We start from the raw sequence: 25,347 nt of genomic DNA, 5'->3' as shown, positions 1-25,347 counted from the left end.
TACTTCCAAATTCTACAATTCACCAAGCAAACAGGAACAAAATTCAATACTGAGGAAGGCATTACTCAAAAATGCATATGAAGGTTTCATTCTACATAAATTTCACAGGCTGTTTGTTTTGGGTATGTGAGAAGAATGTTTCAAATGTTTCAAAAGGACTGTCCAAAATCAGACATTGCACAGGAAAGCTGACTTTCACAGAAAACAAATTAAAATGAAGAAAATGATTTGAATATTTGAAACGTTAATGTTTTCTCCTTATTAGCTGCTCCTTTTTGTTCAGATCAGGCCTAAAAACAATAATGTAGCACTTAGGAGTAAAGATGCAGCTCAGTAAACCTGAGCCAGATGACAGGATGGAGAAGACCTCCACGGCCACCATGTATTTCCCCTTGGTGCTCAGGTAAGTTGGAACAAAGGACAGCCACACACTGCAGAAGACCAACATGCTGAAAGTGATGAACTTGGCTTCATTGAAACTGTCTGGCAGCTTCCTAGCAAGGAAAGCTACCGTGAAGCTGACAGTGGCTAGAAAGCCCATATAACCCAGGACACAGTAGAACATGGTGACTGACCCTTCATTACATTCAGTTATGATTTCTCCATACACTGAGTGACTGTCCAAATCTGGGAATGGGGGAGAAAAACCCAGCCAAAGAGCACAAATGGTGACTTGAACGAGGGAGCAACACAATACGACAGAATGTGCCAATCTTTTCCCCACCCATTTCCGGAAAATGTTTCCTGGCTTGGAGGCCATGAAAGCCACAACCACTGTAATAGTCTTAGCCAAAACGGAAGAGACAGCAATCGAAAAGATGATGCCAAAAGCTGTTTGTCTGAGGAGGCAGGTGATTTTCTTGGGTTGTCCGATGAATAGCAAAGCGCAGAGGAAGCAGAGGAGGAGAGAGGCAAGGAGAAGGTAGGTGAGGCTCCGATTGTTGGCTTTGACGATGGGAGTGTCCCGCTGCTTGATGAAGACTGCCAGCACCAGAGCTGTGATCAGGGCAAAGAGAAGAGCCAGAGAAGTCAAAGTAATGCCCAAAGTATCTTCAAAAGAAAGAAAACTTTGAATCTTGGGGATGCAGTGATCTCTACGATTATTAGGGAAGTGATCTTCGGGGCATCTGGTACAGTAATCTAAATCTGAAAGAAAAGGATATGTGTGTGTGTATATATATATATATGTATATTTTAAAGATAACATCAGTAATCAGAACCAAGTTTCTATGAGTCCACCTAAATCAGTATTTGCAGTCTTGGTAATTGTTTCCAGGGATTAATTCTCATTCATTCTGCATAAGGAACATGCGATTTGCCAGGGTTCTTTAACCTTATTGAGTAAAGAAAGACTTGTGGTGTGGCAGACTATTTGGAGATAGGGGAAAGGGGTTGATTTCAATTGAGATTTCCCGAGCCTTCCCTTTCCTTTTACAGTATATAACATACAGTATATATATAGACATATAACTATTACTATTCCCCATCTTTGTCAGTGCTTTAAAAGGTAAAGGGACCCCTGGCCATTAGGTCCAGTTGTGACCGACTCTGGGGTTGTGGCGCTCATCTCGCTTTATTGGCCGACGGAGGTGGCGTATAGCTTCCGGGTCATGTGGCCAGCATGACTAAGCCGCTTCTGGTGAACCAGAGCAGCGCACGGAAATGCCGTTTACCTTCCTGCCGGAGCGGTACCTATTTATCTACTTGCACTGGTGTGCTTTCGAACTGCTAGGTTGGCAGGAGCAGGGACCAAGCATCGGGAGCTCACCCCGTCGTGGGGATTCGAACTGCCGACCTTCTGATTAGCAAGACCTAGGCTCTGTGGTTTAACCCACAGTGCTACCTGTGTCCCTATTGTCATTGCTTTAGGCAGCGTCAAAAGCTCACTAGACCCCTTGCCTGGCTCCTTTGGGTTAATTCAGCCATAGTGATCCAGCTTTCTATTGTGCAGATTTATGATTTTCTCCCCTTCCCCCCTCTTTTTGGTAGAGTTCCAAGATTTCAACAAAAGATCAGTTGTTTCAAACATTATTAAAGGGTCATACAATATGCTGTTGGGTGTTTTTTTTGCTGAAGCAACTTTTCCATCTCCTTCCCATCCATAAAAACACTATTGAAAATAATGTACAGGCTAAATCTCATGCATCCGCCTCCAAGAACTGTCTATACTTTTCATTAGAAATATTTAAACATGTCTCCTACCTTCCTGTGTTGAGATCATTTCCTCTGGGCATGGATAACAGTCGTAGCAACAAAATTTCATCCCCTCCTTCTTTTTTCTGCTGTACCCAGGATAGCATTTATCATTACATAAGGAGAATGGAGGCACCTATACATTGGCAAAGGAATAATTTTCCATGGAATTAATTGTTTTTATTTTATAAAGAAGGGTTGGTTAATTTTAAACATTAACATATTTGACTACAGAAACAGTGCAGAGAGTGTGGGCAATGCTTACTATTGGGTTAAGAGGAAAACATGATAAAGAAATCTCTGTCCATGGCAAACCCTGTACTATATTTTTTTCAATAACTAGAAAGTAACAAAAAAGGGGGGGGGGGGAGAAATTAGAAATAGCACGACAAGATGGGCTAAAATATCTACAATCTCTTAGCCACCAGCACCAATCTTCTGCAGTGGCTTCCTGTTTGCTACGAAGCCAGGTTCAAGTCCAGGTCTAGGGACTTCCTGAACAAATATATCCCAGCTCAGAGTCTTTCAGAAGTCCCAGTTCTCAGCTTGATAACACAGTAAGCATAGGTAATTAAAAAGGAGGATTTATTGCAAAAACAAACAGATAGCTCCGGATGGCTCTAACAAAGCCTCCGGCATCGTTACTCAAGATGACCCTTCTGAAGAATCCTTCCTATGATGACAGAAGATATTGAACTCATGAACCTAACGTCACTTGTTTTGCTTCCTGTCTAACAGCCCACCCCTTCACCAATTCTCCACACTTATTGGATTAGCTCCAGCCTCTTCCTTTTCTGACAGGCTACCCATGTCTCTATTCGCTCCTGTTTGAATTTCCTGAGAGCTTTGGCTGTGCTCCAATGCTCGAAGGAGTCAAATCTGAGCCTCTCTGTTCTGCCGCAGGCTCTAACGTTCCACTAGGAGCTGGCTCATTCCTGACAGTGTCACTGGTTGTCCCCCACATTGATTCAGTTGACACTGACAAGAAATTGAGTGCCATTGGCCCAGCCTTGTAGAACACTCTTCCAATGGAGATTCAGAATGCAGCTTCTATATTGCCCTTTAAATGCATACTGAAAACTTTTATTCGGACGCTTTCTGTAATGGTTTCTGAAGTGATGATGGTGATGGCATGATGGTTTTTATTCTGTATATATAATTCTGTATATATAAACTTCAGTTCTTTTCAGTGAAATTGAGGTATACAGTGGTACCTCAGGTTAAGAACTTAATTCGTTCTGGAAGTCCGTTCTTAACCTGAAACTGTTCTTAACCTGAGGTACCACTTTAGTGAATGGGGCCTCCCACTGCTGCCGCCACACAATTTATGTTCTCATCCTGAAGCAAAGTTCTTAACCTGAGGTACTATTTCTGGGTTAGTGTAGTCTGTAATCTCAGGTACCACTTGCATTTTAATAAATAATTAAAGAGTTTTCACAATGAATTTCTTCCTTAGGGTGGCATTTCTCTAGTAATGATATCACTCATTATATATTTGTTTGTGCGCTTGTGTATAATTGTAGGCTGCCTTTTTCTATTTAAAAAAACAAACAAACCAACAAGGTGATGGACAGAATACAAAATTACTCTGAGTTCAAAAACAAACCAACAAATTACCACCCTTACTCAAGATACATTGTTATTTATTAATTGGAAGTATGTGCTAATATTATGCCAAGCCAATGAATGTTATTGATTGTATGAAACAAAATTTGTATCCATTTATTTTAAACGGATGCCAGCCCATGGATGGATGTCAATGATCTCATACGAGATGCTCTGCCAAGGCTCTGCACCTGAGACAAGTCTCTGTGCCACTCAAGTTCGTCCTCGTTGATGGTGAGTGCTTTGTCCAGAGCAGCCTGAGGATCCAGCCTTCCCACTTTGATTCTGACATAGGAATTGTTTGGGAAAGTGACTATGTTTGTAACATCAAATCCAGCTACAAATTCCCCATGTTCATTGAACATAATTTCATCTCCAACAGTGTTGTTGAGTGGGTTGTTCCTAAGCAATGAATGGAGCTACACGAGGAGAGAAATAGAACAGAGAGCCCCATAAGAAACAGAATATTCTCAGCAAGATATACGCAAACCATTGTTAAAAAAACTTTAACAACTTCAATCCTAAAAGAAGCTCAACAACTCCAACTCCCCCCAAAAGGTCAACAACTTTGGTTGGCCCTTTGGTTGGCCCCCACGGCCCTTCACTTCATCAAATCTGCCCCTCTTTGAAAAAGGTTTGGACACCACTGGTCTAAACAATATATGGAAACTACAGAAAGGAAATTGATGTGATGAGTCTGACTAGCTGCTTGGACCTATTTTTTTGAAGAGAGCTAAAAACTAAATCCATGCATACTATTCTATGTGCCACTATAATGCTCTAGCCCAAGTCATAGATGTTTGTGAGTGTGGAGGCATTTACCTGCCAGGGCTCCACTTGCCAAGAATGCAGCTTGCCTCTACTTTTAATTTTTCTGTGGTTGGAGCTAGCTGAATATTTGACACACAAGGCATGGACTACAGCATAAACAGCATTATAGATACTATAGCTATGGCCTGTCATCTTCAACTGAAAAAATTGTGCAGGAAGGTTCTCCAGCTTCTCACCACCACTACATGCTCCATCAATATCTGTAGAGCCATCAGAATTTAAAACAAAGCAGTCAAACGCTTGCTCCCAGAAATCTTTGATGAAGCCATCCCCTTTCGGTTGGGTAGGACTCACACTCTGAACAAATGTTTGGAAACCTGGAATGTCTTTTGAAGGAATTGTGAAGGAGATGGCTCCGTGGAACACCTGGATATCCCAGTTTCTTTGGAATAGAAAGAGTGCTAAATCAATCTGGGCTGTCGTAATCCAAACTTTCCCAAAAGGTGCCTTTGCATTGTAGTAAAGATTACCAGCAAGAGACTCTTTGATCCCAAAAATAATGGCAGCCAACCACCTGAGGTTTGACGTTTTCCCATATATAACAATTGCATTGGCTTTGCTGTCCCTAAAAATAGGAATACTTTCCAATATGTATTTGTTCATATCCCCCATTTCCAATATACGGATATTAGCTGGAACTTTGTTTGTGAAGGCTGAGCAGATGCCATTCTCGGAAAGCATGGCTTCTATAGTCTGCAGGAAATGCTGTCCCCCATCATCATCAAAACTCATCAGACCAATCCATTTCCATTTGAAATGCAGAAGTAACTGGACAATTCCTTGGTACTGAAGAGATTCATTGGGAACCATGCGGTAAAAGGAGGGGAACCCAATGTGATCATTCACTGCTGGATGAAATGAGCCATAAGAAAACTAAAATAAAAAAAAAGTAATGGACAGGTATTTATCTGAAGACTCTTTGAGGAATCACTGCTGTCCAACACTTATCATTTCCTGGTTTTATCCTTGCAATAAATTCTAGATGCATGTTTTTTATTATTTCCAAGGCCAGAGTCAGTAGTTGGAATTGCACCCAGAAACAAAGATGGACACAATGTTCCGTTCTATGTAGTGTGCACCTCTAACAAACATCTGACTGGTGTCCAGCCTGTGAGTTCTATATATTTGTTCAATAGCAGTCCCAAACAGATTTTATTGCAATAATCTACTCAGGAAATTATGAAAGCATGAAAGAGAGTGGCAAGCTAATCATTAGTCAAGCAGCCAAGAGAGCTAGAGAGTTCTTGGGAGAGTGGGTAGGATACCACCTGGGCATTCAGAATCAGACTTCTTGCCATATTACTCCAAGGTGAGGCAGGCAGGCTAATCTAATAAGACTGTCCTCCAGCTCCATGATCAGTTTAACTACCCTACCACCTTCCCCATCTTCCATGATTTCATGTATTTATTGACCTCAATCCATCCTCTTACTCACAACACACATTTTCTGAGGGCATTTATAGGAGAGTTTTGTTATTAGTGATTAGAGTTGTTTACGGATTGTGCTTCTGATAGATTCTGGTTTACTTGTTGGCATCCATCTTCCTTGAGAGACAAGGGGTTGAAGCCAAACCACTGTGTTAGCAACACCAAAGTGACCTTCCCAGGGTGCAAGCCTGGGCAGTGTATATTTAGAGTTTAGAGTTTGGATTTGATACCCCGCTTTATTACTACCCGAAGGAGTCTCAAAGCGGCTAACATTCTCCTTTCCCTTCCTCCCCCACAATAAACACTCTGTGAGGTGAGTGGGGCTGAGACACTTCAAAGAAGTATGACTAGCCCAAGGTCACCCAGCAGCTGCATGTGGAGGAGTGGAGACGCGAACCCGGTTCCCCAGATTACGAGACTACCGCTCTTAACCACACTGGCTCTTATGGAGGTCCTGGGCTGCCTAGATGACAAGACCCTCCTCTTGGCCATGCTGTTGTGGTCCAAAGGAAAGCAGAGCAAGATGTTTTCGTTTGTTTGTTTTGAATATGGGCTACCTTCCCAGGTTGACAATCCCCATCTGCCCCTTTATTTACTAGTTTTATTATAAACCATTGCACAGACTGTGCAAAAAATGGAATATAAATCTAAAAATAAAATATTCATCATTTTGAAAATACTTCCCCATGAACTCCACACCTGTGGAATCTTGTAACGTCCCAAGACATCTGCCATCTGTGAGGAGGTATCAGACCTAAGTCCACCAATGACTCCCATTAGTTGTGTTCTGCTGCCACATTTGTAATTTGGGAGAAAATGGGGTGATTTGAAGAGTAGTTCCAGAGTGGTACGGTAGGTCATCCTTGCATTGTAGTAGCTATCATCAATGTGCAACCCAATAGTGGTGTTGTGCAAGACATTGGGAAACTCGTTGATCTCTTTTATGGCGAATGCCAAGGCCAGGATGTGCTGATAAAATTTTGGGACCATCCTGCAAAATAGAGATATACATGCTCATCATTAAAGGGAGAAATCAACATGTTATCCATGTAGTGTTCAACTTTAACTCGCCGGTGCTGAGCTGCAGATACTATAACATGAAGGTGAGATCCATCAAATATAGTTTCACAAATGATACATTCTCTTGCCATTGATACAAAGAGGGGTGGGGTGTGTACCTGTTCATGAGAGCTGGCAAATTGCTTTGGTTCAGGAGCCAGATTGCCCAAATGGAACCATTTTTGTTGGTGTGTGTGTGTGTGTCTGACACATACCAGAAATGGTTGAGGCAACGCCCTCCTACAATTCAACATTCTCAACCCAGAGAGTATTTTCATTTTCATCATAGATTTTTGTTATTGAAAGGTTTGAAGAAGAAAGGAAACCAACACTCTTCATCTGAGCTGTTTCAGCAGAAAAATGCCAAAGGGGGGGGGGATTAATGATATACAAGTCCATTCTTACAACTGTAGAAAACCTCAAACTTCATGATGAAATTTCATTCTGAAAAGTTCTGTGCAAGTAGTTGGAAAATGCATGGGCAACTTTTTAAAAATATGCACAAGAAACACAAGTCTGCTGAAACGTTTTTACTTCTGTTTTTCTGTTTTACCTCTGTTTTTACTTTATTTCAACTGATCTTCCTGAGGAAGACGTAATTTTAAAACAAATGAAACAAATCTGGAAGCAAATAAATTAATAGGTATCATACCCATCCCATATATGATTTAGCTTATAGACACAACCGGAGAAGAATTTAATGACTCAAAGATCCTGTTATTAATGCCCTCTATTGTGTACTTCATTAATTTGAAAGGAACTTAATTTGGAGACAGTAGCAAAATACATGAAATGTATAAGCACACAGTCTTGCAATCTCCAACACCTACTCCCTCCCCCCTGAAAAACTCCTGTGAAGTTTGGGAGAAAGTGAGAAGGTAGGGTTTGTTCATTGACAGTTCTTGCTTCAAATCTGATAAAGGGCACCTTCACTTTATTTGTTCTATTGCGTTCTTAGAACATTTTTGGTTGGTTGGTGGTTTTGGAAATCCTAATCCAAAAGATACATTTCTTAAAAACTGTTTTATCTTATTGTTTACTTTACTTAGTTTTGAATGTTTTTAAATATCTGTTTTAAGTGATTTTAAATACAATTTTAATGTTTGTTTTCTGTATTTTATTAAAATCAAACAGTATATAAATTTTGTATGAAAAAAATGTCAGCAAATGCATTTATTAATACCTTTCTATTTTATTTGAATCAAAATTCTAAGACGCACCTATTTACCCTGGCCTTTGACAACTGAAATAGAGATTTTTGTGACTGTAATTTATTTTAATCTATTTAATATATTTTTAAAAAAAATTCTTGCAACCTGCCTTGGATCTTTAGAGTAAGAGATGAGTCAGAAATCTACCTTATTAAACATTCCTAGACATAAAAATGTACCGTAAATAAAAGCCAAAATAAAAGCCAACCTCTCTTCAAGGGTGCATGGGAAAAATAATTTCTTACAGATGGGCATTAATCTCTTCCTCTGAAGGGTGCATCTGGAATGAAAGTTCAGATAAAAGGAAGATGAGATGAGACATTATTCCGCCAATGATTATTTTGCTTGGTTGATACCATTCCTGTGAAATGTGCGCAGGATTATTTCCTTTGCATTGATAATCTAATACTTTGCAGGTCATACGAGGTAGCAACAGCAACAGTAACATCACAATGCTCATCTTCCTGATGGAGTGAGTGCCAAATGTAATTTCCTCCACACGCTCTACAGCATGGTTAACCTTGCAATCCTAGTTTGAACAAGATGACTTAGATGGCTGCCTGCTCTGAAAAGATATATTGTTTGACCTATGTCCAGCTTATATTTAATATTTAGCAGGTGAACAAAGCATGTCTTGAATGCCAGTTGGGAACCTGACCTACACAACTCAAAGGTGGAACTATCTGCATTAAATTTCTGCCTGTCTCAAGTCCATAACTGTATCTGGCAATGGCACAGTGTGGTTATAAAATCATATCAATATGAGTTGTTTTTTCGAGGGGGGTTGCCTGTTGTCTTCTGGAAAGCCACAGAGCTTTGGCCAGCTGAATCAAACATAGTAATTTGGATAATTACAGAGGAGATAATCAGTATAGCAAAATATTTGTGCGGTGGGTGGCATCATCCGCAGCAAGCCGGCTGATGCAAAAATAGTTGTGGAAATGTCAATCAGCCCTAGTGGGATAGCAACTGAGCAGTGAGTTGAGGATGACCTATAGTGACTTCGATGATGGAATTAGTCTGCCACAATTTATTGTTTGTACTAGAATTGGCAATGGTACAATTTGCCTCCTCTTTTCCACTAACTTTAAAGTGAATTACAGCTATCTCTGTGATGTGTAACCTAAATGATTCCTCACTCTATTCTTGCTCCTAAGTTCCCACTGCACAATTCAAATCAAATCATTGTTTCAGATTAACATATAAGCAACGGAGGCTTCTAGGATTTTATTAGGAAGACTTTGCAGGTCAGTTTTATAATAAAAGTAAAGAAGTTGAGGGCCAAAACCTGAGGGAGATATCGCTGGTTAGGTGCATATTTGCAACTACTCAGAGGGCACTGATGGCTTTATATGAAAGACAGGATAAATATTTCTATTTCTTTACTTTTCTGGGGTGACCTCCTTCACTGAGTCCTTTCATGTTTTGAGATTGGCAACCCAATTTGTACCAATGAAAAATCACAAATCAAGTGTGCAATATAGGCCCATCGAGGAACAATGAACTGGGAGTCAATTCAGCCACCGGTCCTGTTAGCTAGGGATCATGGGAGTTGTAGGCCAAAAACATCTGGAGGCCTGAGTTTGAGGAAGCCTGATTTAAGTTTATGAAACAAAGAAACAAACAAACAAATAATAAATCTTAATTTCACAGGTACAGTAGTTATGTTTGGATATCATCATGGCAGATCCAAATACTTACTAGATGGACAAGTAACTAAACAAGTGAGAAAAGTCGAACTATATTTTTATATTAGTTTATAAACCAGGCTTCCTCAACCTCGGCCCTCTAGATATTTTGAGACTACAATTCCCATCATCCCTGACCACTGGTCCTGTTAGCTAGGGATCATGGGAGTTGTAGGCCAAAAACATCTGGAGGGCTGAGGTTGAGGAAGCCTGTTATAATCTAATAAACTCTCTCTCCCTCTCCATAAACCAGTCCTTTCTCTCTCTCAGGAACAAGTTGGACCGCACTGGTCTTCTCTCTCTCTTGATTGACCAAAATCAATCCTATGATCGACCGGTCGATTGTGATTGACACGTTGGACATGCCTGATTTAGGAGACTAAGCTAGTTCCACCAGTGACCCAGGGGTCAGCAAACTTTTTCAGCAGGGGGCTGGTCCACTGTCCCTCAGACCTTGTGGGGGGCTGGACTATATTTTGAAGAAGAAAAATATGAACGAATTCCTATGCCCCACAAATAACCCAGAGATGTATTTTAAATAAAAGGACACATTCTCCTCATGTAAAAACATGCTGATTCCAGGACTGTCCGCAGGCTGGATTGAGAAGGTGATTGGGCTGGATCCGGCCCCTGGGCCTTAGTTTGCCTTCCCATGCTGTTGGGTTGAAATCACGACAGACGAGTGGTAGGTGTCATATGAGAGGCGTCTCTCCGGGGCGAGCACAATCCCATTGATTTTATACTTACGAAGAAGTTTCTTTTCACCAATCCTCTGGACTACAGCTAACAGCTGTGGAGGGAAAGAAGAGAGCTCGTGCAAATTAGTATCCATAATAGAAGCAGTAGGATGAGAAGGGAGCACCACCAAATGCGCCCAAGACTCACCCTTTTTTAATTGCATGGGCATATGGCTCCAGAGTTGAACCATTATTGTGCCTACATAGTCAGGATCCAGAACTCCTGGAATAACCTGGATTCCTTCTTTTGCCGCAGAAAATTTGGGTAAAATGAAACCTGCGACTTTAGGAGGCAGGGGGCCTGCCAATTGAGTGGGCATAAGCACAATTTCACCAGGTAAAACAGAGTCTTTGGTCTCTTGATTGATCAAATCAATGGCAAATTCAGAGGGTGTATTTTTGGAAAAGTTTGCAGCAGCGGAAACTAAAGGTGGAAAACTCTCTAATTGCCCTGGCCCGAGAGTGGGGCCGCAATGGAGTTTCCCGGACTCCTGCATTGATTAGCCCAATGATAGCCTTTTCCACATTTCGGGCATTTTTTAGAAGGTTTAGCCTTAGAGGCAGCACCATCCTTGTTGGCCCCCCCGCCAGGGGCTCTGCATTGCTTGGCAAAATGGCCTGGGCGCTTACAATTAAAGCAATCACCTGTAGGTCTATTGGTAGCTTGGATTGCGCCGGCAAGCAAAGACATCGCATGGCTCTGGCTACCGACATCCGCACAGGCTTGAATCATATCGGCCAGGTCATATTTAGGGCGATGTATGATTGACTGCAAAGCTTTCTTGCAATCAGTGTTTGCGTTTTCAAAGGCCAATTTTTTCATCAATTCATTTTGAGCTGTAGTGTTATCAATCTGCCTAGTGACTGATTCTTTCAATCTATCTATAAACTGATGGTATGGCTCCGAATGCTGTTGCTTAATATTAACAAAGGAGCTCAGCGGTTGCCCAGAAACAGGGACTTTCCGAAAGGCGCGTTGTACACAGGTCGCGGTGCAACTAAAATGTACAGGTGTCAGCGTTGCCTGGGCAGTTATATCAGCATACTGACCAGCGCCATAAAGTTGATTGGCAGTATGCTGCGGATCAGACAGGGCTGAAGCGCTATGTTTAAATTCACTTTCAAACACCACATACTGAGCTGGGGATAAAAGCATGAGCATCAGGTCTTTCCAGTCTTGAGGTAGCATTATGTAACCAGTTGCTATGCCTTCTAGCATTCCTGTCACATAAGAGGATTTTAGACCAGAATCAGCAATGGCTTTCCTTAATTCTCTCATTACAGAATAAGGAAGCGACTCATAAAAAACCTGCTGTTGAGCAGTTCCAGGGTTTGAATAGGTGATAGGGAAAGCAGACGGCATTTCACCTGGCCACTCAGACTCCTCCTCTAAGGACAGGAGCCCTTTCTGCCTGGCCAAAGAAAGCGCAGCGCGCACAGCTCCTATAGAGCAAACAGGGGCTGTGGCAGGCGGAGGAGGGATGGGGGGGAGGATGCAGGCTGAGGTGGAGGGATGGGGGGGAGGATGCAGGCTGAGGAGGTTGAGACGCAGGGAGGGATTGGCTGGGCTGCAAAGGGGAAGGAGGCAAAAGCTTTGGGTAAGGTGGGGGATTGTCTGCAATGGCCAGAAGTGCAGGAGCCGAGGGAGACACCCCTAATTTAGCAACGGCGTCTGCACATTTCTGCCAAGTGAGCAGACAATGAATCGGAGCCCTTGGTTCAGTAAAAAGGGTCTTTCCGATCTTTTGCCAAGTCTCTACCTCCAAAGAACCTTTCTCTGGATATGAGGGACATTGGCAATTAATCTCACATAGCAATTGTTCAATTTCTTTTAAGGAAATATTAACACCCACCGCTCGCTGTCTAACTAAATAAAGCAATTCTTTAGCATGCTCTTTCTGGAATTTAGTCAATTCCCCTCCCATACTCACGAAGTAGCGCGCTGAGACTTTTCCAGTCGAGTGAAGTATGAGGGCTGGCTGCGTAAGGGATCTGGCACGTTGGGGGTCACCAGATGTTGGGTTGAAATCACGACAGACGAGTGGTAGGTGTCATATGAGAGGCGTCTCTCCGGGGCGAGCCCCGGGAACTCTCTTTTATTGAATATTACAAACATTGCCACAGGTGTGCTTGTGGCTGATTGGTTGATACAAACACAAAGCAACTTGTTGCTGATTGGTTAACATAGGTACAAGGCGGGAATTACATATGACCATTTATCACTGATAGATCAAAGGCTGAGAAACGGAGCTGGAACTAGACAGGCATAAAACCTCCTAATTAAATTATAACTAAAGATTGATATTGAAAGAACATAACATGAAAGAATACAACAATCACGTTCCGTAGATGTGGTCAGCAATGCATTAAGAACAGGTCAGGATACACTGTTTCATGAACTCAATGGGAACTGTTCAGAACATTCTCAGACTCTTGTGCAGAAACAGAGAAAAGATTATGAGCGAGACTTCCCAGCATGCAAGAGAAAAGAAGCAATAGTTCTCATAGCAAGACTTCATAGCAAGATTTCCCACAATGCCACAGTTATGTGCAGTAAGAGAACTGCAGAAAGAAAACTTCCCTTCACCATGCACTAGTCTATGGACTGCACACCAGTGCTTTAGACAAAGGTAACAGAAGGAAGCTTCTCCCCACATTATAGTTTGTTGAAAATGATGCTGGAAACCAGGACATCTCTTAAATATGCATGTTCCTGGGAGAAGTGTGGCTTATCAAGCTGTTATAACAGCAAGGGAAATTTGCAGTGGGTTCTGCTGCTGTTCAGAACCCCCTGCTCCATACCCAGTTTCTCGTGACCCCCTCAACTGTCAGTAAGGGCCACTTTTCTTCCTACATTGCATCCAACTGTCTAGTTGAACTTTTTTGTATTGTCAACATCTGCTCCTAGTCTTGTTAACCTTGAGTCCAGGGAATGGAAAGCCCACTGTGAACTGTTGGCTTGTTAAAGCTTATTAAAGCTCCAGGTGTATGGACAGGTGGGTAGAGGGTGTAGTAGGCTCTAGTAGTGTGAATTCAACCAACCATTGATACTAAAAAGTGAAGTGAGAAAAATAGGAACTCAGAACATTCTTGCTCATTTTATGTGTTGTTGTTGTGCTGTTTAGCCAAAAGGAAGATATAGCAGTTTTTCGTTTTTTAAAGAAGAATACCTTAGGCCACCCTTGCGCTTATTTTATGGGGTCATGCATGAAAAGCATTATGGGTTTTGACTGAATAGAATTGCTGTGAATGGTTCATTTATGTATTTAACTGATTTTATTTATATTCAGGATCTTCTCTATTTTGGTATCAATATATTGCAACTTGGAATGCAATCCTATGGCTTCTGGGAGGGTGTATTGTGGTCACAGGATGCAGTGGACTTCAGAGCTGAAGAACGCTCTAGCCATTCTAGCATCATTCATGGTCCTGGTCCTACTGATGATGAAAGTCTGGGACGTGTTTCCCCTGGGTCCTTCCTGAGAGGGAACATCCTGGTATTGCCTGCCTCTGCTGCCTGCCTGATGCCCCACCTCTGACAGTTCCAGATCACTCCAAGAGGTGGTTGTTCAACAAACAGTGTTGATCTGGGGTTGTCTCCAACTGACTTAGGCAAAGCCAGATTCCACCCAAATTGGCATGGTTTGGTTTGTGGTTCAGGCTGTGGCTGAATCCTGTGCACAGCCCCAGCAGTTTGTACCTTGTGCAAAATACTACACAATTTCAACACCAGGCCATTTCAACCTGCCACATCTTTTCTGGTATTTTATTTTCCACCTTTCCCCCCAGCATTGTTTATGGCCCACTGCAAACCTTTGTGTCTCTTGCTATTCCACTGCAGGGAATCGGTGGAACTTTCTACAGACATGTGGTCAACATATTGTTTCCTGCTACGTTGCCTCCAGTGCCTAACTCTGCACATGCAGTTATCTTCTCTGTAATTATTCCAAATTAACCATAATTGATTTGACTTCTTACTCGTGTCCCAGAGGGGTCCTGGTAGAATGGTGAACAAGACAGAAGGATGTCATTAGCACATCCAGATCTATTCGGAGTTGAGACTTGATTCTAGACACAGCACGATATAAATCTGATGACTGTTGCTTCATCTCAGTTTCTAACCATGAAAAATCACACTGAATGTTTGATCATTCAAGTTAACCTGTTTTGTACTCAAGGACATTTTTGGGATAATGTGGAACAGGTGAAGATTTCAAGAAATAATGCTGTTGTACAGTATGTCGTTATTTCTAGTGTTGGGATTACTGCTCCTGCCTAAAACAGTGAGCAGGATTCCTGCTGCTAAATGTACAGTGAGTAAGCCTGTTCCTATTCTTCACAGATATTATCAGTCAGGAGAGCTGACGGTTGCTGGTATAATTTCTCAGACCTACATCTTGTATGACCCGATCAAATTCCAAGGGCATCCATATCAGGAGCTGATTGGGGAGTTCATGTAAGAAGCTGAAAATGTTCACCATGCCATACTTCTGCCTGACTAATATTTCCAGGTGGTGTAGACTGATGTTTGCTTCCAATAGGGTTGGGTTATTTATTGATATATCTTTATATGCCAGGATAATAAAATGCTTAATGAAATAAAGCTCTATGCAGTGAACATAAATTAACACAAAACAATAATAAATAATATACAAAACTTCAGCAATTTTAAAAATAAATAAAAAGTATGAATAACTAAATTATATTGCATAGGTAAAGGTAAAGGGACCCCTGACCTTTAGGTCCAGTCGCGGACGACTCTGGGGTTAAGGCCCTCATCTCGCTTTATTGAATTCTTCTCTTTTCAGAAGATCACCCCCCTTCTGACTGAATTGAGACCCAAGCAGAATGTATCTTCACACCACTACTTCTCCCGTCCCCAATTCAGCTTCCATGTTTTCTCTTGCCTTAAACACTTAAAATATACCCATCACTGTCTTTTGATCTAAGCTCAGAGACTTAACACCAAGAGCACAACTCTCAACTCTCCCTTTTCCCTCCCCAATTGCTCACTCCAGCTAGCGGTAATCTGCAGCCAGTCAGGAAGAGGCTCCAGTCCCCTTTTGGAATCACCAGACTCTGGTCCAGCTGAGCTTTCCATCACAACATATTGAACAGAAATGTAGCAAATATCTCTTGCAGTTGCTACACTCTTGATGCCACATGTTACTCTCATTGCAGATTACTGGCGCAGAATTACCAGCACATCTTGGCCTTGGTATTTGCAGTGAAGGAGATCAACGACAACTCCAAAATCCTACCCAACATCACTCTTGGTTTTGACGTATATAACAATTACTTCCATCCACGGTTCACATGCCAGGCAACATTGAAAGTTCTCTCCACACACAATCAGTTCATCCCTAATTACAAATGTGATGTTCAGAACCATCTGGTAGCAGTCACTGGGGGACCCAGTTCCAACATAGTTGGGCACATTGCAGCCATACTGGGCACCTACAAGATTCCGCAGGTAAATTTTGTTCATAGGAATTATTTTTAAGATGAAGGTTTTGCGTTCGGAAGCAGAAAGTAATCTGACTGAAATTAAAGGTAACACAATGCATGCTGCTTAATGTTTGGATATGATTTCTTTCTCCTATTTATAGTTTCTGATATGAAATGACAAAACCATCCCTGAATGCCAAGGGGAACAGCCCACATTTTGCTGGACTTCAAAATCTGCCAGCAATTTAAAAAATGGGACAATACAATAGATTGGGCTTCCTCAGCCAGCAGCAAAATAAGGTTGTACACCATTACAGTTTAGTCAAAGTAGACCCACTGTAAACAGTTCACATGACAAATCTAGGTCCATTGGTTTCAATTGTTCTCCTTTGGGAAAAGTGTAACTGCATAGAACCTTAGTTGCTTATTTGCAAAAGAAAAGTCTGGACACTAGCTTTGGTGTGGGCTTTGAGAGAAGAAAATCCAGCTGCTAAAACCCAAACAGACAGATGTTTGTGTGCAGTTCCCCTGCAAGGAAGTTGAAGAGCTGAAGTTTGCAACATCTGCTTTATCAGCCAGTTCTCTCAGAACATCAGCTGAATTGTCTCATAAAGACAGACTAGAAAGCCAGTTTGTGGCTATTAGAGCAGGGGCAGGCAAACTAAGGCCCGGGGGCCAAATCCGGCCAAATCGCCTTCTCAATCCGACCCACGGATAGTCCTGGAATCAGCGTGTTTTTACAGGAGTAGAATGTGTGCTTTTATTCAAAATGCATCTCTGGGTTATTTCTGGGGGATAGGAATTCGTTCATTATTATTTTTCTTCAAAATATAGTCCGGCCCCCCACAAGGTCTGAGGGACAGTGGACCAGCCCCCTGCTGGAAAAGTTTGCTGACCTCTGTATTAGAGCTTTCCTATATCATTTGCATGCTCTTTCATCCTGCCTCCTGGTTTCTTCTTCAGTCCTGATTTGCTCTCCAGTTTTGGCTTCATTCCTCTACTTTTGTTCCAAAGTAGAAGTTTTGGGTTCATATTTCATGCACTTTCAAACCCTACTCACTTGAAAAGACATGCATTGTTTCTAGCCTTCCTGTCAATTGATAGACTTTTCTACTCACAGGTCCAGGTGCTTGTGGTGGCTTAGGAATCCTTCTAATTCACGAATACTCTGTATGGTATGCAATGTTATGCTTTAGAATAAGCATCAGGCTCTGACACGCTACGTGCATTAAAGGTTCATAGTTCAGTCATAGAGCATCTGCCTTGCATATCGAAGGTCACAGGTTAAACCCAGCATCTCCTAACCACTCCTGTTTTGCTTTCTTTTATTTAGTTCACCTACGCATCTGCTCCAGAGATGAATAACAGAACTGAAAACAATTTCTTCCACTGGATGTTCCCAAATGAGGCTCATCAATATGTTGGAATGATTCAGTTACTGTTGCATTTCAGGTGGACATGGGTTGGGATGATTTACCACAATGTGGACAGTTCCAAGATATTTGTACAGAATATGCTCCCCATCCTTACTCAGAATGGCATTTGCTTCGAGTTCATCAAAAACTTACCAGATATAGGTTTTTCTAATCAACTCTCTGAAATGATGAAGAAGGCATTTGGGGTTATAAATGCTGCCATGGAAAGTACAGTCAATACAGTGATCTTTCATGGTGGCTTTCAGGCAATGATGAATTTAAGAATTCTGTTCCAACTCTTGCAATTTGAAGATGTTCCAGTGAAGTCAAAGATCTGGATCTTAACAGCAGATGTGGATTTCACATCTTCTCCGGTTCAAAGAGACTGGGACATTCATTTCATCCATGGCTCTGTATCCCTTGCAGTCTCCTCAAAGGAGGTGGCAGGATTCCGTGAATTCCTGCAAATGAGGAACCCAACACTAGAAAAAGAGGATGGTTTTCTGAGGGACTTCTGGCAACAGGTGTTTGTTTGCTCACTCCCTAGCTCTAGGGAAGCAGAGAGGGATGAAAATACTTGCACTGGAGAAGAGAAACTGGAGACTCTTCCTGGGTCTATTTTTGAAATGAGCATGACTGCCCACAGCTACAGCATCTACAATGCCATCTATGCTGTGGCACATGCACTACATGCCATGCACTCATCCATTGCAAATGGCAGAACAGCAGTGAAGGGAGACAAATGGAAGGACCTGGCTCAGAAGACATGGCAGGTAATGCTACTCACTAGGAGATAAAAACCTGAGATTTCAGCTTGCATGGCATATTCCTCTGCAGATGAAACTTGGACATAAAACCTGTTTCATCAAGGAAATCTCAAATGTAAACAATTATCACCTAATGATGTAAATTGTCTTCTCTTCCCTTTCTTTTTAGCTTCCCCACTTTTTAAGAAGTGCCACATTTAATAACAGCGCTGGGGGGAAAGTTGCATTTGACCAAAATGGGGAATTAGTATGTGGATTTGATATTATCAACTGGATCACATTCCCAAACCAATCCTTTCTTAGAGCAAAAGTTGGAATCATAGACCCTCAGGCACCCCCAGATAAACTGTTCTCCATTTCTGGGGATTTAATCATATGGCCCAGAACATTTAATAAGGTAGGACCTACGTGCCTTTCAAGACATACATTGGAGAATGCTATGGCAAGATCCTCTGGGATGAGCATCTTAGGGTGCAATGTTTCTCTAGCTCAACCATTCCTGTTCAGCCAGGCTCAATCTACATTAAGCAATGAACATTGGCTCAGCTGAGGATAAATAAGTTGCTGATTGCAACTCAGCTATGGCTAAACTGGCTGAGCTGAACCTGCCAGAATGAGGCTAGAGTAAACCCCCAAATAGGGGTATTCTGGGTGTGGGGGGGGGAGCACAAGAGAGTGGGGACTTTGGCTGTATCCTAAACTCCTTCAGCTTGGTCAGGTCACCTGGGAACTTAGGATAAAACACGAAGTCAAAGGTTTGTCCTGCCTCTGCCAGGTTTAGGCAAAGCAGCATCAGCAACCCCACCGGTGAACGGGGTCTGGATATGATGTAATTTTTCATCAGCTTAATTTAATTTAAGCTTCTAGTCTGGCCCAAATGAGGTGGTGGAACCTACGGTAGCTTGCATGAGACTTGTTTGCCTAGCATTTAGAGGGCACTGAAGGGGGGGGGGGAATCCTATCTTTATCCCCAGCATTCTCTTCTTTCATTTCTTTACAGACACCTCTTTCACTGTGTAATGACAACTGCCCTCCAGGTTATCATAAGACAAAAAGGGAAGGGAAACCATTTTGCTGTTATGATTGCTGTCCCTGTCCAGAGGGGGAAATTGCAGACCAGAAGGGTAAGAAATGTTGTGTGCAACATTTATAAGCCAAGGTACATGGACATTCAGAAGTTATCATAAAGTTCCAAGTTCTTCATAGTTGTTGTGGTGGCTGATAGATTTCACAGGGATATGTGTGCAATTATGGATTGTGTGAGTGTATACTACCGTATTGACTTGATTCTAATGTGCACCTTTTGGGGTCAAAATTAAGGTACACATTTAGGTTCAATGGCACATTTACATTTGCTAGCAAATCCTTTTTTTGGTTTCAAGTTTCTGAAAAATGTGGTTTGCATTAGATTTGATGGTGCATTAGACATGAGTAAGTACGTTATTTCTCATCCCAAAGGCCAAATTCCCTCTTGAGAAACTTTATGGGGGCGAGTTGGAAGCGACTGGATGCATTAAAACTGTTCCTTTTGGAATGAAGCATTGTCCAGACCCATTCGATATTATTCAAAACTTTACTTGCAGAACTTTCTTCATAACAGAATTAAAACATCAAACGGTACATCCAAACAGTTTCATAAGACATATGCCAGTCCAAGGCATAGGCTCAGCATCTTACAAAATATGAAATAATCCAAGCAGACCTAAAGTCTCCCTTCTTATAGCATCCATTTTGCCCGTTTTTCTGGAAGCTGTTTTTCTGGAGAGCTTCATTTACATCTTCATTCCACAGAGCCTGGGAGCAAAGAACTAAAGGCAGCTCCCTTCAAAATGGTGATTTATTATTCAATACCTTAATCATCTGATTTTAGGTTAAACACTTACGTGTTAGATAGCAGAAACAAGTTAATTATCAGCTCAGAGCTCAGAGTCCTATTCTTGGCTTCAATATAGCACTATGTTAAAGCCTTCATTAATACACATAGCCATTCCCATTTCAGTGTCAATTAAACCAATCATATGCAACATGCCAGCGGTGGGCATGGCCAGGCAAAAAAGTGAATGGAACAATTAGTGTAAAATTTGTATTTATTATAATTCCTGTTATATTTATTTATATCCTGCCTTTCCCCCAATCCAGGAACCAAGTTGGCTTAAACAGATGAAACAGAACAAGCTAAAAACAGAGAAAAGACAATCATTAAAATGTAATTAAGTGCTAGTAGATATAAGGCCTTGGTTGGTTTGCATGAGGGAATAGGGTCTTTCAGATAGTCTGGTCATAAACCATTTGGGGCTTCATAGGTCATAACCAGCACTTTGAATTGTGCCTGGAAACAGAACGGGAGTCAATGGAGCTGTTCTAAGAAAAGCCCCACATAGAGTTTGTTACAGTAATCTGAACAGGATGTAATTAAGGCATGTGTCACTGTCACCAAATGAAGCTATATGTTCAGGAATTTCACCTTCATTTTTTCCAGACATGGATGGATGCATTCAATGTCCAGAGGGCCATTATCCAAATATTAACAGGGATTTCTGCCTCCCCAAAGCTATAACATTCTTGTCTTATGAAGATCCTTTGGGAAAAGGTTTGGCCATTGCTGCTCTCTCCCTTTCATTCATTACTGTTCTGGTGCTGGGAACCTTTATGAAGCACCATAAGACACCCATCGTCAAAGCCAATAACCGGAGCCTTTCCTATGCTCTCCTCGTCTCCCTCCTGCTCTCTTTCCTTTGTGCTTTTTTATTCATTGGTCAACCCAATACGGTGACCTGCCTCCTTCAACAAACTGCTTTTGGCATCATCTTCTCAGTCACTGTTTCTTGCATGTTGGCCAAAACTATCACTGTGATTCTAGCTTTTAAGGCCACCAAGCCAGGATCCAAAATGAGGAAATGGTTGGGGAAAAGGGTGGCTGCCTCCATTGTTACTTCATGCTCCCTTCTTCAAGCCACCCTTTGTACTGTCTGGCTGGGAACCTCTCCCCCATTCCCAGAGTATGATATGCATTCAGTGGTTAGTGAAACCATTGTACAATGCAATGCAGGATCTGATGTAATGTTTTATTGTGTGTTGGGCTTCATGGGCTTCTTAGCTACCATCAGTTTTACTGTGGCTTTCCTAGCCAGGAATTTACCAGGCAGTTTCCAGGAAACTAAGTCAATTACCTTCAGCATGTTATTGTTTTGCAGTGTATGGTTATCCTTCTTCCCAACCTACCTGAGCACCAAAGGAAAATACATGGTGGCTGTGGAGATCTTCTCCATCTTGGCTTCAGGTGCAGGATTACTGGGTTGCATCTTTTTCCTCAAATGCTACATTATTGTGCTGAGGCCTGATCTAAACAAAAAGGAGCGGATAATAAAGAGAATGGTTTGACCAAAGTTCGTGTCTTCTGTTATGGTGTGTGCTTGAATGCACTTCATGTGATTCTCCTGAGAGCGTCTTCTTCCACAGGGATGGTACTTACTTACAGTTAGGGATTCTGAGGCATATCTCATCAGGTAGCACATTTTGGGGGGCACGCAGTCACACTTACCCCCTTTGCAGGGAATGTGATCAAGAAGATGGTGTTGGAAAAATTGCATGTGCCCTTGATGAAGCTGGTGTTCTGGACCGATTTCAGTCTGTGCTCCAGCTTGGCTATAGTCTTGGTCACCCTTGTGCATTCGATTTATTGCGAGAAGGACAGGTGAATTGAGAACCTGTAATACTTTCTTGCTTTTCTCCCCACATCTTTGATTTTCTTACCCTATTGCTGAAACAGCATTGCACTGGTTGCCAAGTAGCTTCCAAGCTAAATTTAGGGTGCTGGCATTGGTGTGCAAAGCCCTATACGGCTTGGCATCAGGATACTAAAAGATTGTCTCACACCTTATATTCCCAGTGCAACCCAATTGGTCACACTCCCCTAAATCTGTTCCATCAGTATTTGGGGAAAGTTTACTATAGGGATAGCTAACTAACACTTGATCTGGGATCTCACACATATTTTCCTGATTCTCTTCTAACACCGACCCCTATGATCCTTCTGAATTTAGGGGTTGCTGCATGGACAACCCCCACCCCCGAAACACAGTGCTAGGATGGGGGTAGAGATTCTTGTGTTTTCCAATATGTCAGTGAGAGTGTGTACAATGATGTCAGCTGCATCCACCACTGTCATCTGGTCCATGAAGGGCTGACAGTACGTTAATATCGGGGGTGAGGAACCCAAAAGTTGCTGGATTACAATTTCCATCCTACTTGGTCATTGGCCATGCTAGCAGGGGCTAATGGGGGTTATGTTGCTTTTTGTGTTTTGTGTTTGGATAAAAATGAAATAGAGGTATAATAAAAAGGAGAATTCCCTGGATGCCTAGATCCAGGTCTGGGCTGGTGAGAAACTCTTTGGTGAGTTTCTCTTTGGTGGCAAGTAATTTTTAGTGAGAAAACCCCAGAAGAGGTTTTAGAATCACAAAATATGCAGCAAAGCAAAGCATGAAAATATAGGCTGTTAGACCTTTTAAAAAAATCCCCTTCAAAGTTGCTTCCAAAGTTCCCTACATTCCTTAACACAGAAAGAGACCACATATCTGGCAAGTTTAAAATGATTTACTTGAAAACACTTCAAAGTTCTTTTGTATTTTTTTCCATACAACAGTAAGAAAAGACACTTAGCTTCCAAATTGATAAATGTTTCTAAATTATTTGCACAGAAACATAAAGATGGCTTGCTTCTAGGTCGTCAAATGTAAAATGTGGATTGGTGGATGATGAAGAAGACTTGGTTTCTTTTACTTTTGCATTCGGCCTGTAGATATACAGACTTGGAGTTGCATCAGACAAAGGGATTGTGGTTGTGAAATGATTTCTACTTGCATGATTGAACTTCAACACAGAAAATCTTAACATCACATTGCTTGCAATCTGTTTGAACTGATTGTGTTAAGGGTCTGCTGCATGTTATGAAACCTATACACAAGTTTCCTTACACAGCTTCCTCAACAAGAGTTGTTTTGGGGGTGTTCCCAAAAAGTTTCTACGCAGATGATGGATAGTTGGCTTTGGGGGATGAAAACACCACAGTATCCACTGTCCCTCATTCCAAGGAAGGAAGCTGGAACCCCTGGAATCTCACACTGCTCAGAGTTTGGGGTGGAATGAAGCAGAGGAGAGGTGTGTGTGTCTTGATGCAATTGAATGGTTGTGTGGTAGTCACAGCCAACAGAGGTTCAGGTACTCCATCAGGGTAAAAAAAAAAAGGTTAATCCATCTGTGACTTGTTGCAATAAAGGGAGATGCAAGCTTGCATAGAATCATAGAATCATAGAGTTGGAAGAGACCACAAGGGCCATCGAGTCCAACCCCCTGCCAAGCAGGAAACACCATCAGAGCACTCCTGACATATGATTGTCAAGCCTCTGCTTAAAGACCTCCAAAGAAGGAGACTCCACCACACGCCTTGGCAGCAAATTCCACTGTCAAACAGCTCTTACTGTCAGGAAGTTCTTCCTAATGTTTAGGTGGAATCTTCTTTCTTGTAGTTTGGATCCATTGCTCTGTGTCCGCTTCTCTGGAGCAGCAGAAAACAACCTTTCTCCCTCCTCTATGTGACATCCTTTTATATATTTGAACATGGCTATCATATCACCCCTTAACCTCCTCTTCTCCAGGCTAAACATGCCCAGCTCCCTTAGCCGTTCCTCATAAGGCATCATTTTCAGGCCTTTGACCATTTTGGTTGCCCTCCTCTGGACACGTTCCAGTTTGTCAGTGTCCTTCTTGAATTGTGGTGCCCAGAACTGGACACAGTACTCCAGGTGAGGTCTGACCAGAGCAGAATACAGTGGCACTATTACTTCCCTTGATCTAGATGCTATACTCCTATTGATGCAGCCCAGAATTGCATTGGCTTTTTTAGCTGCCGCGTCACACTGTTGGCTCATGTCAAGTTTGTGGTCAACCAAGACTCCTAGATCCTTTTCACATGTACTGCTCTCAAGCCAGGTGTCACCCATCTTGTATTTGTGCCTCCCATTTTTTTTGCCCAAGTGCAATACTTTACATTTCTCCCTGTTAAAATTCGTCTTGTTTGTTTTTGCCCAGTTCTCTAATCTGTCAAGGTCGTTTTGAAGTGTGATCCTGCCTTAACAGAACTTTAACAAGTGCATAAAAGGGCTGCTAGATTCATATCACATGATCAAATGGAAGAGTTTTTTTCTTTTTTCTAATTTTCTAATTCCCAACATTCAGAAGATCTGACTAGTGTACATATATAAAAACTTAACTCATTGATGATGTGTATAGATTCAGAAATGGTCTGTGTAACACTGAGAATGAAACTTAGTTTATGTACATAACACCTGAAAATAAAAAGACATCAATATCACATGAAAAGGGAAAGAGGAAAAAACCTGGGAAACTAAAAAGCAGTTTAAAGTTCCCAAATTTGCAAAAAGCCTTCATAAATTGATATGTGATGATATTGTATGGCAGCAAAACTAAATGAAATTCCCTAAAATGTGAAACTGGTGGTGCAAAATTAGTACATACCTTATATTTTGGTTATGTCCAAATATTAAGATATATAGGCATCTAAACTTGCTAGAATTAAATAATATAGCAGGCTACAATTCTTCTAGGAATTCATTGATACAATATTTCCCTACCCTAATCATAGCTGACAATGGAAACTTGGCCCACGCACTAACAGCAGCTCACATGACATTTTCTGATCTGAAAATGATAATTAAAATTAATCATGATTTTCAATGGAAATAACTGAATCAACAATAGAGTCCCATTTACTACAAGGGAATGCACCATTTCAACCTATGTTTAATAGGAAGTTAATTACTTTGAGTTCAACATGATTCCCCTACAGGTGTGATTAGGTTTACATTGAAAATAGACTTGAACCGTAAATTTGATTCAAAGAGCTGGCTTGAGACTATTTGGGCTTAAAATTCTTTACTTTTTTC

At 41.7% G+C, this 25,347-nt stretch overlaps 1 protein-coding gene across 1 annotated transcript; it reads right to left on the bottom strand.

Annotated features, from left to right (window-relative positions):
* Positions 1-244: 244 nt before the first annotated feature.
* LOC308464794 (vomeronasal type-2 receptor 26-like) lies at positions 245-7,047 on the bottom strand (the record flags this gene model as incomplete). Its single annotated transcript, XM_080984384.1, has 4 exons — positions 245-1,146; positions 2,203-2,329; positions 4,621-5,502; positions 6,757-7,047. 4 exons carry the CDS (start codon positions 7,045-7,047, stop codon positions 245-247), a joined length of 2,202 nt encoding a protein of 733 aa, XP_080840510.1.
* Between the last annotated feature and the right edge of the window lie 18,300 nt (positions 7,048-25,347).

The sequence above is a fragment of the Podarcis pityusensis genome, assembly GCF_964106645.2.
Source record: "Podarcis pityusensis genome assembly, chromosome: 16".
Taxonomy (NCBI): Eukaryota; Metazoa; Chordata; class Lepidosauria; order Squamata; family Lacertidae; genus Podarcis; species Podarcis pityusensis.
This window is presented reverse-complemented; position numbering and strand designations above follow the sequence as displayed.